This window comes from Nycticebus coucang, chromosome 11 (assembly GCF_027406575.1).
Source record: "Nycticebus coucang isolate mNycCou1 chromosome 11, mNycCou1.pri, whole genome shotgun sequence".
NCBI classification, from domain to species: Eukaryota; Metazoa; Chordata; class Mammalia; order Primates; family Lorisidae; genus Nycticebus; species Nycticebus coucang.
This window is the reverse complement of record NC_069790.1, coordinates 55,963,854-55,980,842: the sequence shown is the minus strand read 5'-3', so window position 1 is coordinate 55,980,842 and position 16,989 is coordinate 55,963,854. Positions and strand designations below refer to the sequence as shown.

The following is a 16,989-nucleotide window of genomic DNA, read 5'->3' as shown; positions in this document are numbered from 1 at the left end:
ATAGTATATTGAGAGTGAGAGTAAAGATAATCACGATCAAAATAAATGCACCGATGTATCACGTTCAGGGATCAGATGAGGCAATATTGCTCAGCTGTCAGTTCTCCACAAATGAATCTAGAGATTGAAACCAATTCTACCTCAAACCCCAATGGACTTTCTTTTAGAGATTGAGAAGCTGATTGATACAAAGTTGGAGAAATCATACCACACAGTTTTAAGACTTACTATGTTTTAATCAAGAACCATGGTATTGGCATAAGTATAAACATATCCATGGAATAAAATGGAAAGTCCAGAAATCAGTCCACAAATACACAACCAGTTTTCAAAAGATGTGACCAAATATTTCAGTGGCTATAATGAATAGTCTTTTTAACCTGTGATATTGCAGTAGTTGGTTGTCCATTTAGAAAATAATGAAATTCTATCTTTACCATACATGAAATTAATTTAAAATCTATTACAGACCTAATATAAAAGCAAAACTAACACTTCAAGAAGGAAAATAGGGGAAAATCTTGCAATCTTAAATCAGGCAAAGATTTCTTGGCTTGAAAACAAAAGGCATGAATTTTTGTAAAAAAGTGATAAATTTAACATCCTTGAAAGGCATTATTAAAAATATTAAATAGTAAGCCACAGACTGGGAAAAGATAATAAATTAAGTGCATAAACAACTTTATGTACATTAGGTGTATGTGTGTGTGTTTGTATGTATGTGCTATATAGACAGACAAGGATGTGTTTCTAGAACATATAAAGAACTATTAAAAGTTAATAAGTCACTTTACAATCCCATTTTTAGAGATAAGCAAGAGATTTGAAAAATATTTCAGTGGAGAAGATACATGACTGAATGGTCAATGAGTACATGAAAAGAAACTTAGTCACATTCAAAATAATGATGTTAAATGAAACTTAGAAACTTTGAAAAACTTAACTTACGTATTAATGTGAAAGATACTTAAAAGTGAATATTCATTTGTAGAACAAAACACATTGAATCAACAAAGATGCCTTGTAAGTGACTGGAATTTGCAGTAAAGAAATGTGTTCCTTGGGGTTTTTTTTTAGGCTTTTCTTGTTACGGGAAATAATATCAACAGATATTTACTTTCTGTTATTTCTTGAATCATACCCTTCCTCATACTGCCCTTTTCCACAAAAAAAGTGAATTCATTCACCACCTCTTGTTATTTTAGATTTTCATTTTTAAAATACAATAAAAGATTCTGCCACCGTTCCTTCTTCTTTCTCTTATCTTCAAATTACTTCCTAATTATGCTGTGCCTCAAAATGTTTTCGAAGCAATTTTTGTATTATAAAGATGACATCATTATGGAAAGGATTCTTAACCTCAAGGGTACAGGAAATTTTGAATTTGTTTCCATTTTATAAGTCATCAAAAAGTGTAAAGTACTACAGAATGGATTGCATCTGTTATGTCTTCTCTCAAAGTGATAATTTTTTATGATCCCTCTCTCCCCCTTTCTTTTCTTGTATGAGCTTTGTTGATAAAAATCGCTCTCATTGCTCAGCTGCCTTTTCTCCCACCCAGGCACAACCACCCCAAGTCCATAGGTGATACTACCGTTTTGAAGCTTGACGGACCCTGCTGAGATATCAAACTTGGTTACTTTCCTTAGCACTCTTTTTTACTATTAAGCCTTCGTTTTATTAATCTCTATTAACCTTTCCACAGATTCCTTATCGGGCGAGAAAAGCCAGGACAAGTGAGTGAGGTTGCCCAGCTGATAAGCCAGACCCTGGAACAAGAACGCCGTCAGAGAGAGCTTCTGGAGCGGCACTACGCCCAGTATGACGCCGATGACGATGAGGTCAGTGGAACTTGCAAACGTTCTTTTCTCTACATTTCTGACTTCATAAAATTCTCTTTCTACTGCTTAAGGGTGTGACAGGGCAGTTGGTTAAGGTAGACATATCTGCATTGAACTAAAATGTCCAACCTCACAGAAAAGAAATACTGCTTGCATCTGAGACGTGCATCCTAACTTACGAACCGAGCCATGATATCGTATTTACAGTGTAAAGACTGTGGGAACAAGTCTTATTGTTTACCACACTACTATAAAGATACTTACAGAAACAAAAAAGGATCAAAATACCAGAATGTGAACAATGGCTATGTTTATGGCTGGAGTTAGGTGATAGTCTCTCTCTGCTTTTATAGTTTTTCAATCTTTTCCACATGTTCTGTAATAAGGATGTGATACTTTTTCAAAAAACGAGTAAACATTTTAATGAAAAAAACACACCCCTACATGCACAAACATAAACAGAACAGGACTGAAGTTTGCTGAGTGTTTCCAGAGTTTTTTTTTTTTTTCCCCCCCCTAAGTAAGAAAAAGTGCTTTGGATCTGTTCACTATGATTTGTGCTAACATAATGCAGAACAAAGCTTTCCCACCAGCACATGTTCCGTAGAGTAGATGCATATTGGAATCATTTTACATCCTGCTCTCTGTAGAAGATCAAGTAAATGAATAGAAGCTAACCCCCAAGTGAAAACGGCTCTCCGGAACCCTGTGTGTTGTAATATAATACAGATGCTGGTCTATTTCTAATGTCATTGCCAAATGTACATTGATATAAGGGGACAACATGCTTTATTATAAACACGTTTAAACATGCACATGTTTCATATTGGCATGCCAAAAGATCCATCGACGATTGAGTCATAGTATTTCATACACCATAAACTAGTAAATATTCAGATAAAACAAGTATTCTTCTTTCTACCAGCTGACAAAAAACACAGTAAAACTTCATGTGTTCAACTCCTACTTACCTGAATATATTATTTTTCAGAACTGTTTTTGGTTTCTAGCTAAGACTTAGAGAAGATCAATAAATGGACATTCAGATATTTTCTGTGCATTTTAATCTATGATATTTTAACCCAAATGTACGTTATTTTTCATGAGTCTATAGTATAACAAGGATATATTCCCCATTTACTGCAGTTTTTGATCAAGGAATAATACATTAGAAAGCTTTTTTTTTTGGCCGGGGCTAGGTTTGAACCTGCCACCTCTGGCATATGGGACCGGCGCCCTACTCCTTGAGCCACAGGCGCCACCCCATTAGAAAGCTTTTATGTGAATAAATTTCATCTCTTAGAATTCCATTTATTTGATTAAGTTCTTTATTTGTAGAGTCCATTTGAAATGGGAGGTATTTTTTCATCATACTGAGACATTGTGTATGAAAACATATTATCCTGGATTTTCAAACTAAAAGAGTGATTTCACCAAATATTTGAACTTACATCTTACTTGGTTTTTCTATTCTCTGCGTTAGTATTTTGTGTTTTATTAGAAACACTGGTTTGCTTTGGCTGCAAGCCTGTGTTAGGATTGTAGCATCATTCTCTGCAGGTTTGATTTTTAACTCCTCACTCTGCCAGAAAGAGTTTGGATCTGAAGTTCAGGGGTGTACGGTGACATCAAGTGGTAGAAGAGGAGGCGGCCGAGTTTCTAGTCTCTGTGCCTCAGTGTCTTTCGCTTTAAATTTCGGGGCTAGATCTCTCAATTCCTGTTAGCCTTTAGCATTCCATGAGTATGAAATAAGACATCAAGTCTAACAAGGAAAGGGGGAAAATGACACAGATCTGTAAGGCACCCCGAGTGAAATTTTTAGCTCACATACCACACATTCCTCCAGTTATTTTGAAGAGTTGATCTCTTTCATCCCCAAAAGGAGATTAAAGATTTTCCTTTAATTTGATGATTTGAGTAAATGGAAAAGGAATATGTATTACTCAACATTTCCTATACCAAGGAATATATCATATACTAAATGGAAGATTGCTTATGAGTTTTTCTGTTTGCCTGTTTTTATGAAACAAAACAAAACAACAAAAACAGAGTATATTGCCACTTGAGCAGATGTTTTCAGGAATAAGGGGCATAAGCAGATATTCAGTGCTAGGCATCCTGCAAGGTGCCTTTCCTACATGACCTCATTTAATCTTTAAAACAACCGCAGGATCTCAATCTCTCTATCTCTCCTCCTCCCTTCCTCTCTCCCTCGAATTGCGGCAATTGAGGGTTTTTCCAAATGGTACAGCTACTAGTTGGCAGAGTTAGAATCAGAATAGGGTCTTCGTAGTTTTCAAAGCTCTTTGCAACATATACTGTGCTGTTTTTGAACACAGTTACAGAAGACCCCTGCCGGGTCTGTGTGTGTCGGGGCACACAGAGTAACTGCATTACAAAAGACGTTAGGAGGATTCCTCTTTTAGTTGATGGAGATTCTTTATAATACTTAGGCTCTATGACTATTTATTCTATATTTCTAATAATGGGGAAATCGATTCCTTGGAGAATTTCTTTACTCTAGGCAGCGGTCTCATAGAATCATCTTTGTAGGGTTTAAGAGGAGAATAGTTGAGTAACACAAATATTTTACCAAAAAATATTAGATTTTAGCTTTGAGTTAAACTTTTTCTTCTTTTTGCAAGTTGTAGAAATAGAAAGCAGGTGCTGACTGCTATGTTACTCTGAGTAACGCATGCATTCTTTTAAAAAGTCTAGTAGCCTTTTCCTTTGTCTCTCTCTCTCCTCCTGCTCCCTGACTTGTGTTTTCTCCCATTCTTATAGTTTACACTCTGTCTCACCAACACATGCCCAGGTAAAACCAACTATTAATTTTCTGGGACTAACAGAGATAAAAGATGTACAAATAATGAACATTTGCTCCAATGTTAAGACATCAAATTACCTCTAAATTTAAATTCTTTTTTTTTTTGCTAATGATTCCAAATATTATCAGATTGATTGATTTGAGTGTTATATCCCTATTTTCTATTTACTCGTTATCTTTGTTAGTGAAAACTTATATCCAAGAGGCACAAAGGAAATGAGAAGAATCAATATTGGTATCCAATTATGGGGAATTGAGTTAATTTTATATGTAATTGAATGATTTATTGATTTATATATCCTTGTTTGATCAGGCTCTGGATGTGTGTAATCAGTCACTTGATTTCTCACTTTCCATATAATTTATAGAATCATCTTATGATTTCAAAGTTAGAATCATTTTTATTTGCAAAATCCCCGATAACAATCCCTGGACCAGCCAGGAAAACCTCTAATTAGATACAGAACAACTAAGTTCATCCAACTGATTTCCAGAGCCAGCCCTTAGATCAGCATTATCCACTGCAGGATAGATAGCTTCTGTTTTTGATCAAATAATCCAAGGTTGACTGTAACTTGGAACTTGTCACATGGACAAAGGGGAATTGCTTTCTTAAATTAGCTACATGAAAAATATTGCAGTGTGAGAAATATATTCTGAAACTGTAAAAGTATAGTGGTTATCTAAGAACTATATTGAGAAAGAACACTATATATGTATTATTTATGCTCATATATGTGTGTGTTTTAATTCTGTTTAGGAAATTGTAAGACATACTGTAATAAAAGCTATTTAAATTTCTGCTTTTTCTGTTTCATCTCCAAGTATTCAAACTAGAAGACGTTGAAATAAGCAAACAGCCAATTCCATTTTAGTATGCATTCCTATTTCTGTTTGCTCTCTGTTATACATTCTGATTTTTTAAAAAATAGTTAAAGTGGCTCTGCCTGTAGGCTGAAGAATACAAGGCAGGATCCTTTAAAGAAGGAGGAGATCAAAATCTGAACACTTGAAAGATTTTAAATGTACATCGAAATGTATCTGTGATTAGTGATTGCATTTCCGGATTTAATAGAATTATTGTTCATTTATTTTTCTTTTTCTTTTTTTTTTTTTTTTAACAATCTGAAAGGTAACCATGGAGGATTTCAGTAAGCCCCTCAGAAAGTCAGCACTATCTCAGGAAATTCTAGGGGTATGGTAAATTTTTTAACTAGAATTTAATTTTTAATAACATTTACTCTCTTGTCATACTCCACAACTATAAATGTTTAGCCTATTAGTGGTAAGATGATATATTTCTGGTGTATATTTTGTGTAGTGTGTTGGTGTATTATGAGCATCTTTCTATCAAATAGTATTACGCAATTTGAAATGGTGTAGGCTCAGACCAGAAATACAGAATGGTGTTGTATCCTGTATTTGAATTACAAAATAGATGTGGTCATGATCTGTTTTATATGCATTTTAAAAATTATTTGATTATTTAGCTTTTTATAACAAAATTTTTAAACATAGTATTTGCTAATAAATAAAAAAAAACAAAACAGTATTTGCTATACTGTGACGTCTTAGGAGTATAAATAGCATTTCAAAGTCTGTTTAGGCAGTTGTTCATAACAGGAATTGTTTCTCTAGATTCTGAAGTTCCTTCTCTTAAAATATAATCTTTCTTTTATAATTAGCTTTCATTATTAGAAATTAATATCATTATAGCAATATTATAGCAACATTACTTTGTAGAACTTTTGTAAGAATTAGATACAATTTACTGCACCTACCTACATGAATATGGATTTTTATTGCTTGTATAAACATGTAATAATTAGAGGCAAAAAATATAATGGAAGCTATGGTTTGCACAAATATGAAAAGGTTTGCAAAAAAGAAAAAGGTTTACAAGAATACGAGTTTTAGGTGAAGCATTAAAGAGGTAACATTAAATTTGACTCAGACTATTCGCTATTTCTGGTTGGAAATAGCTTGTGTATGTGAACAAGAGATTGCAGTTATTCTGGATGGCCTTTTAATAATGTGAGTGTAATATTAATGTCAGCTGGCTTTATGCTGTGCCTATAATACTGAGAAACTGCGAGGAGCAGAGGTGTTTGTCCCCAGGTGCAGCAGTGTTTTCTCGGTACTCAGCGGTGTGTGTTACAGCCAGCACTGGACTTCAGGGTTTTTTCTTGTCCTTTATCATTAGGCCGCTCTCTTTAGGGAGGAAACAGCCTTCTTTAATTTTTTTTTTTTTTTTTTTGTCAACCATTTTAGAGCACTGTGGCTGAATTGCAAGGAGTGTCTGGCAACTTCAATAACAATAACAACTGTTTTCTTAAGGTTTGTTTTTTGGTAGAAAATAATGCTTGTCCGTACTTTCCTGCTTCCTGTGTGAAATTAAATGTTGTATATGTCATATTAACTATCTCTGTGCTCTGAAGAGCTTCTCTAGAGCAGTGTGTTTTACATGTTGAATAATAGTTTGAAAATAACCATTTGAAAAAATATTTACTTAGGAAACATGGCACATTATTTTAGGCCTGCATTGTGCGGTTCTCACTCATTTCTTGGTATGTAGCCGTGGATGTTTGTAACCCCTAACACTTTAAATATTTTGCAATTCAAACTAAAGGGAAAAAATGAACACATACAACAGCAAGTCTGTAGGATGTTATTTATTGTTTTTAAATTTAGTATTTTTTTAGAAAAGAATTTTTTTGATGCAAAGTTCTTGATTTGTCAAACAGTAAATGCGTGTATCTTTAAGTTATAGCAATGTTTATTTGCATGCCTTATATGGTAGACATACCAAAATGTCTAGAACGGATATTATGCTTTAAATAACAAAATATTCTTCATTATCTTTATTTACCAATAATAGAGATACTAGAGTTTAAAAATGGAGGTCAGGTGTGTGTAAAAGGTATACTGGCTTATGGTGGATTAACCACTTGTTCACAAACTCCAGTTTGATTGGATCTTTTAAATTACTAAATTTAATTACATTTTTTGATTTGTAATCCCCAAATCTATAATAATTGTCATTATCATTGAAATCCCAAATCTATAATAATTGTCATTATCCTAGAAACCTAGAATCATAAGGTTTTGGGGTTTTTTCAGAGGGGGGGTTTCAGATAGTCTCACTTTGTCACCCTCTGTAGAGTGCTATGGCATCACAGCTCACAGCAATCTCAGATTCTTGGGTTTAAGCAATTCTTTTGCCTTAGCCACCCCAGTAGCTGGGACTACAGGTGCTTGCCACAACACCTAGCTATTTTTTAGAGATGAGGTCTTGCTGTGACTCAGGCTGGTCTCGAACCTGTGAGCTCAGGCAATCCACCCACCTTGGCCTCCCAAGTGCTAGGATTACAGGCGTGAGCCACCACGCCTGGCCATAAGGTTCTAGGGAAACATTTTGTTGGAGACTATATCCATGCCTGATCTAGGCTAAGCAGCATACACGCACAATCCATGTTTATACACACACGCACACACACACTGTCCCTAGGGTATGGACATCTTCCTCTACTTGAAAGATCCTCTTTATTTCCTTTGATTGTAGAGACATTATTATTTATAACATTGAGCACAGATAGAAAGATGGGTAATATCAAGGGACCATAGCGGTCAAGATAGGAACCCTTACCTAAACAATGTGATCTTTTTGTACCTCATGTTCTTTAATTTTTTAATTATAGGAAAAATGATTTGAACACATTTTCTTATTTTCTTTCCAAGTGCCATAATGTGATGTTACAATATTTATTCATAAGCTAGGTACAAAATACCAAATAAACTTTATTACATTCTTTTATCATTAAACTTCTCTGGACGTATATAGACTTTGTACTCCCTAGAAACCACGCTGGAACAATTTTGTATTACAATGATGAGACACAGAGTTTGCAGTGTTAAAGAGATGTCATAAAAACAAACACAACTGACAGTATTTTTCCAACTTTAAACACATTTATATTTTATAAGTTGAATATAATTTTTAGCAAAAGTTCTAAAATACTAAAAGACAATGCAGCTGGACCTTACTAGCCTAGGAAGCTGACTGACTTTCCCATACGCCATAGGTTCCCCTGGTTTCACCATGCATTGGTTTTCCCTATTTTCTCTCCCTTGAACCCCATTCGTTATACCCACTTTTTGCTGCCGTTGTATGTCCACTTGATCCTGTTCACCTTTCAGAGCTTTAAGTGTCATTTCATGTGTTGTGTATATGCCTCCACTCTTTCTTGGGTTTGCTTAGCTGGGCTAAGGGCCCCATTTAAAAAAAAAATGAGTTAATAGCATCATTTGTATCTCTCTCTATCATCATTTACCATTAGCCTATAATCTCCTCAATAGCCAGTTTGGATAGCTAGTTAGTTTTTAAGACAAATAGGAATAAGCACAGCACTGGGAAAATTAGAGGGAGGTAAGAAATTAAGTTAAAATGAATCATATGAAAGAGGCGAAGATGAAAATGGGAGAGCAGAGTTGAATGACAGAGACAGTAGCAAACATGATCTGAGATGGTGAGAAAAGGACGGTGTACAGTAGAGCAGTAACGGCAAGACTAGAGATTAAAGCTGAGAAAGGACTGAAGGAATAATCCGCACTTGCCCTTTGGTCCTTAGGAATTCAGCACCTTTCTATGGGCTTTCGCCAGTTACCACAATGTATTTGATTGTGAATTTGCCAGAAGACCTTATCCCTATCACAGTAAACCAAGTTCCTCCCTATATAAAACCAGGAAGAAAGGAATATGCCTATTTCATCCCTTGAACACCTTTGGGACTATTGAAATAGCACCTTAGTGACTCACATTGACATGGCGTCTTTGTGGTCATAACTGAATATACCTCTCACAGAAGCAGGATAATCAACATGGCCTGAATTATGTCAAGGTCAATACTGCATAGCCAGCCTCCTCTCCTTCCCGGTGTATTAACTTAGTTTTCTATCATACAAATACAATTTTTGTCATAGAAATATCCTTTCATCTGCAGTAAAAACTGAATGGTGAACTGACCAAGCACTGATGTGCTAAAGCTGCCTTATCAGGGGGCTATGCCAGGCTTGATAAAAGCTTCTTTCATTTTAAACCGATATTTATGCTCATAATGATGGTAAAAATCTCTAATTGATTTCTGGAGTTCCGGTTCCTAAAAGGATTTTTAAAAATTACTTTATTGAGATAACACTGATGTAGAGTAAAAGGCATAAATCTTAATGTACAATGTGATTTCTCAATCATTCTATATCTTCATTTCAAAATCAACTTTAATGAGGAATAATTTACATACAATAAAATGTACCAATTTCAAGGGCCTTTAACAGTTTTATGAGTAACCACCTCCAAGATCGAGATACAGGATATCTCTATTACCCCCAGGAGTTACCTTGTGAAACTTTGCAGTCCCTGTCAGCCAGGCTCAACCTTCACTCAGCTATCTGACACGATATGTTAATTCTGCCACTTCTAGAATGTCATTCAAATAAAATCATGAAGTACTTTTTTGTGTCTGGCTTCTCTCACTCATCATAATGTCATTTTTATCCTTATAATTAAATATCATGGTGATACTGTAATTGGTTTTGCTTTGAATTATAGTAGACAAAATTCAGGGCCTACCTAAAGTGGGATGCCTGTTCAGAGAACTCCATCATAAAGCTAGAACCCCATCAACTACACTTCTTTATAAAATGAAAATGAATCTACCACTCAGGGACTGTATGGAAAATTACCAGTGTCAAACCTTGGTCTTGAGTGGAAAGGAAGAAAAAGTTTTCTTTGAGAAATCATGATCACAAGGAGCCTGAATTTATGCTACTTTTCAAAATAAAAATTTTTTTATTCAGAATAAACTCTTAAAAAAGCATATCTTTCCTTGGGGCATTCACCTTTAGTAAAGTGTAAAAGTTAAAAAAAGTTTCAAGAAATATGAGTTTATGGTTTAAAATACAAAATTCACAGAGAAATAAAGTACTGAACAGCAGAAAATAGAAGGAAGGGGATGATAGGAGGAAAGGAAATTAAAAAAAAAAAAGAAAGAAAGAAAGGAAAGGAAAGAAATGTTAAGTTCAAAATCATTTTATTATCAATTATACCAAACTGGAACAAATACTTCCAGTTACATATTACTTATTCCAGAAGACATACAAATGAAAGTAGTACAATTTTGATACGAGCAATGCAGTGAAACTTTGAGAGTATATAGATTATAAATGTCTTAACACAATAATCAAATAAATGAGGTGAGGGATATATTAACTAGTGCAATGTAAGCATCCCAAATTCTATATGAAATCAGCACATTGTACCCCATTAATGCATTAATGTATACATGATCTATGAGTTTATGAGTTAATAAAAAATTAAATAAAAGATGTATGAGAGGCAACATGGCATATAATCTTGGTATAAAATCTACTAATAATGAGAAAACTCACAGGTCTCCCTATTCATAAAAACTATGCAAAAAAAAAAGAGAGAGAGAAAATATTAGCAAACCATATCCAACAACATATAAAAAAGATAATATATAATAGGCAGATTGGGTTCAGTCGGGAACTTAAGTGTGGTTAATTTTTGAAAATCAATCACTTCCTATATTTGACATTGCATTATAAGGCAAGAAGAAAAAAAATTAGAGAAATAAATTGGAAAGGGAACGATAAAACTGTTATCATTCACACATGATAAGATTGTCTATTTAGAAAATTTCAAAAGCACCTGTAGATAAATTATTAGAAGTACTATAAGATTTTAGTAAGTTCTGGGTATAGAACTAATATAAAATATAACATCCATTTCACTATGTCTTCAAAACAGGAGAAAAGATAATTTATAAGTTACTATTTATAAGATTTCAAGAAATAGAAGTTAGGTAAGACCTTCAAAGAGAAAAAGTATTGAAACATATTGAAGAAAGCTTATATAAAGAGACAGAGAAAATTTCTTTCATGGATGGGAAGACTCAGTAACTTAATGGTGTCAGTTATCTCTAAATTGACTTATGCATTCAATGTAATTCTAGTAAAAGTAATTTCAAAGGACTTTTAAATGAAATTTAGTAAGTTATTGCTTATATATATATATATGCATACACACACACACACACACATATATGAAGGACAATAAACCAAAAAATAACTATATTAGCATGCACTCTAAAATAAGAAAATTAAAAACCAAATGAAATATCACTTCATAGCTACTAAATTGGTTTAAATTAGATGTTTTAAGTTTCAGTGAGAATGTGGAGTAAGGGGAACTCTTCTCTGCACGTTGGAAAATAAACTAGCCCAACCACTTCGAAAGACAATTTGGCTCTGTCTAATAAAGTTGACCCAGCAATTCTATTTCTTGCTAAGCACTCTACCCATATCTATATGAGCCATAAGACACGTATAAAATTGTTCTTGTAGTAGTAAAAAATAAAACACATCTGACATCTTATCAGTGAGAGAACGAGTAAATTTACTTTGGTGTAGTCACATAATGACATATAATGACCTATAGTTGTTCACCCACAACAACTAGTGAAATGTCAGGGACATACCTTTAAAAGCAAAAAGACATAAAAGAATACACATAATATGGTTCCGTTTGTGTAAAGTATAAAATCATGTAAAAATAAACTATACTCTATGCAGCTGTTACACAAAAAACAGTAAAACTAAACAAAAAAAACCTACAAATGACAAAATTTGGCAGAATTACTTTAGAAAAGTGAGAGAGAGAACTGGAAACGAGGAGGCACGCGTATAGAACTGTCATTAAAACGTTCCTTTCCTTGAACTAAGTTGTTAATTTTATTGATGGTGCTTATTATTTATTTTTTATTTCATAGTCTTTACGTCACCTTAGTATTTAATAAAATTAAAAATCTGTCACGTACAATATCGTATATTGAGCAATTATGTGCATATAAAATGACCATGGCATAGTTCCTCCTCTCTGCAGACTTATAAGATGGCTTTAAAATTTTGTGCCTCCAACTTGCCTTAATGTAAAAATCTCATGTATGTGTACTTCTTAAAAAATACATATTTCTCAGCTTGGGTCCTAGAGCTCAGCGGCTAGGGTGCCAGCCACATACACTGGAGCTGGTGGATTACATCCCAGCTCAGGGCTGTCAAAAAACAATGACAACTACAACAACAACAACAAAAATAGCTGGGCGTTGTGACAGGTGCCTGTAGTCCCAGCTACTTGGGAGGCTGAGGCAAGAGAATCGCTTAAGCCCAAGAATTTGAGGTTGCTGTGAGCTGTGATGCCATGGCACTGTACCAGAGTCTCACTTTGTTGAGAGAGACTCTGTCTCAAAAACAAACAAACAAAATACACTTTTCTTCACCCAGCCTCAGATGTACTGAATCAGAATATATGTTATAGGGGGCTTAGCCTGTGGAAGCTTGTGGGAAGGGGTTAGATGAAACCAGAGCTGGAATTGTCTAGTTGAAAGATGCCAGGAACACTGAAATAAAAGATCTTTGAGTCCTAGTACTGCGGACACTCTGCAAGAAAGAATTCCTGCCCCAAATCACAAGGTAGCCATGTGAGGAAAGGATTAGATTTATTCCCCCTGGAAGGAGATTGTAAAATTAAGATTACATCTTTTCATTAATCTATAGATGATCAATGGAAATACCATCAATGGCATTTTTGTTGGTTTTACTTTTTTGTACTTTAAATTCTGTAACTATAATTTCTGGTTCTAATTGATGATCTGATAGCATTTTTGCAATTATGTGAGTCAATTTTTATCTGAACATACCATATTTTTCAAGATTCTGTTAATTGTATAATTATAGAATTGTTAAAATAATAACACATGCCCCTTCTGTCACTGTAGTTGTCCTTTTCTACAGATTAAAAATTTAAGGAAATACAAATCTCTTAGTCTCTTCCCACAGTTCTACTGGCATCAGAATAAATACTTCATTGTTTTCTTGGCAAGCAAAATGAAACTCAAGGAAGACTGCCAGTGGGAAATTGCAGCGTGACATTTGAATTATTCAGGTCTACTTTGGTTTGTTGACTGTTTAAGATCTCAGTGGGAAAAAGAGAGATCACTGGTTCCCTCCTTTTGTAGAATGTTTTACATATAATGTTTATATATAAATAGGTATATTTAAATATATATAAAAGTTTTTTAGAATAATAGTTTATTGAGGGTAGCTAGGAAATAGAAGATAGAAAGGAAAGCTTCCAACACAATGAAAGGGTCCCAAGTGGGTTGGCCCTACAATATATTTATTGGGGATTTAACAGCATTTATCTCTTTGTACGTAGGTAGCATTTATTAAGTGCAGTTGAATTAAGAATATTGAGTCATGGAAAAGCACATTTTATATTTGCAAGACGCTTGCTATTTTACTATGGAAACAAATATATATGGTAAGGAACTTACATCTTTTTAAAGGCAACCTTGTCAAAGGGTTTAATAACTGTAGTGTAAAAGAATCACCGTATTTAAGGGAATATAAAATAAAAGCATGAATATGAACTTTCTGGCTTCAATTTTCATTTGCCAGGAATTCTTTATTGTTTTCATTTGTTTTCTATGGCACGAAAAGCTGAGGTGATACATGTATATATGGTGTGTTCAAGAAATAAAAAGACTAGTTTACCTCCAGAGTATATAGACAGCAATAATGACAAGAAAGTCTTTGAAAAGGTAAATTGACAATAGTGTTCAGACTTTCTAAAATCAGCTGAATTTCTAGACTTTGTTTTCATTAAATAGTTATTAAGAAATCATTCTCTAGAGATCTCTTACATTTCTGAGGCACTGATTGTCCTTTTTTCTGGACTGTCTTTTCGAGAGTTTGTGTGGTGAACCACTTTGGAAGAGACAGGTTTTTTTCTTTATAGTAGCAGGGGGCAGTAACACTTACAATCTATCATAAGAGATTTGGGTTACCTAAGCTCTGAGTCCCTCTTCTGATATGTCTACGTATGTCAGAGGCATCTGGCCCTCTTCTCATTACCCTTGAGAAATTGGGGCTTGAGGAGCCAGTCGTCCCCTCTTACCCACGGTTTCACTTTCTGGTTTTCAGTTACCCATGGTATAATTCAGTAAGATAATTTGAGAGGGAGTGCAAGAAATCATGTTCGCCCAGCTTTTACCATAGTATGTTACAATTCTTCTATTTTATTATTAGTCACTGTGCCTAATTTAGAAATTAAACTTTATTAAATGCATGTATAGGAAAAAAACATAGTATATGTAGGGTTCAATACTTTCCATGGTTTCAGGCATCCACTGGGGGTCTTGGAATGCATCTCTCAGGGATAAGGGAGATGTAACCTGTTTCAACTAATATGAAGACATTCTGGGTTAGAGGACAGTTCTGATCTCACATCTACATTGAACATGGAAAGAAGGCTTATAAATCCTTGGAACTTTGGATGGTTCACTGAGGAGAGATAAGGCTATGTGTGTGTAACGCTAGGTATGGGGCATTGGCAACAGTTGGGCTGCCTTTTTACTCAACCCCTTTAGCATTATCATGTCTGTTTTGCCAACCTTAGATTCATTCTGATTATGGACATTCTCACGGTGTTCTTTGCAGTGGACCCTGGCTGCTATAAGAGAATAATAGCCCTCTCAGGGAAATTTTTCTGAAATAGACCAACTCCTACGGGATAAACTAGATGAGAATTTGGCCCTACCTGTCTTAGAATGAGCTTTAATGCTGATCACGGTAACCCACCGGAGAATAAAAACAGTCCCAGAACACTCCAGATAAAATCTTATGGTTAGTCTTACCAACCTGAAATAGTCCCCAACTCTATATTAAAACCATATTTCCTTCAAGTACAAATATTATATATCAAACAACAAAATAAAAAATAAAACCAGATTAAAGATATGTTACCATGATAACAGGGTAGCAAATGCACAGATGAAGGTAGACTCTCTCTGAGTTCCTACTATGGAAGTCTAGGTTATAATTGCTGGGTCAAAGGCTACCCAAAGCTGTATAGATGGTGTCAGTGATTATCACCCACCCTATGTAGTGTTTTAGGTGGACTATACACTTTGGAAGTCAGATTAAAACATGAGTGATCACTGTAGTGCTCAGAACGACATTGCTGTGTGCATAGCAGAGAGCTGCTGTCTGCCTCCTTGCCTCTGGAGGCTCCCTCCCTCTACCCCAACTCAGCTGCTTAAGAAAAAAGGTGGCTAATGATAGGGCTGAAATCTCTTTGCCTTCAAGGAGACCACATGCTGTGTGAACACCTTGAGTATGCCGGGGAACTTTGGGGAAGAGAGGCATTTGAATTTTAAGGTTCTATGTATACTGGCTCACAGTTCACCATCTCAACTGGCCCCATGGTGAGACAGATGCCCAAATTCACGTGATGTTAGGGGATTCACAGTTTGAAGGGAAGATAAAATGAACCTGTGGATGGTGCCCTTTGGGCAGATACAATGTAATGGTGTTGTAGCTGCCACTGCCTAATGTATAATGGAATTGGTGAGTTATATGCCATGACTTCTGGATGCCATTAGTGTCAGTGGTAATTCTCCCACTCAGAGATTCATAGACAGAGTAGTAGTAATAGGACATGTGGATCCCTGTCCGTATTTTCGGTGGTCCCCAGAGATGATATAGACTCTCAGGAGGAGAAAGGGAACTCACAGCTTATTAAGACATCCCAACACAATGATACTGCATGTCTGATCACCATCAAAGACACCTTTTTGTACAAAGCAGCTATTATTCTGCTACTAAGCTCTTACTGAAACTGAGCATCTGACTCATGGAGGTCTTGCGGCTTTCTGGCCTCATAGTGTCAGTATAAAATGAGTCAACTTGAACTCATGACCAACAACATTGGGAGGGTTCAACAAACATTGTTAAATGCAAAGGACAGATTCTACAAAGTTGTGAACCTGGCCCAATTGTATCTCAGATTTACATGAACAAGTGGTAACTTTTTGTTCAGGGGAATCCTTGTCTACCACTCTGTCTCCTGAAGCAGGGACTTTGGCTCATGATGCCTTCAGTTCAGAGAGTTTCCTTAAATGCCTGAGACTGGTTCACTGATGGTTCAGCTAAGTTGTCCAACGCTGTCTACTAGGCTTTGCCCCCTCAGCACTGGTACACAGATTCAAAAATAAACATGGTCGCTTTGCTCAGTATGCATAACATAAGGCCATACTTACAGCTCTGGCCAGTACTCCCCTTGATGCACCTTGTTGTATTTTACTGACTGTTGGACAATTGCTAATAACCTGTTTGGTCTGTCACTTGGAAGATCATGGACTGACATATTAAAGTTTGGATCACAAACTATGGAAGGAAACTGTG

The 16,989-nt window shown here is 35.2% G+C and overlaps 1 protein-coding gene across 11 annotated transcripts in view; it reads left to right on the top strand.

Moving 5' to 3' along the window:
- Positions 1 to 16,989, top strand: part of PPP1R9A (protein phosphatase 1 regulatory subunit 9A) — a 320,283-nt gene that overhangs the window by 221,665 nt on the left and 81,629 nt on the right. For 6 of the 11 annotated variants that reach the window (XM_053553446.1, XM_053553447.1, XM_053553449.1 and 3 more), the window contains exons 6-7: positions 1,706 to 1,841; positions 6,940 to 7,005. In XM_053553446.1, coding sequence (XP_053409421.1) covers positions 1,706 to 1,841; positions 6,940 to 7,005 — 202 coding nt within the window. The remainder of the gene's footprint in view (positions 1 to 1,705; positions 1,842 to 6,939; positions 7,006 to 16,989) is intronic. The other 5 variants (XM_053553455.1, XM_053553454.1, XM_053553450.1 and 2 more) reach the window with 1 other exon arrangement.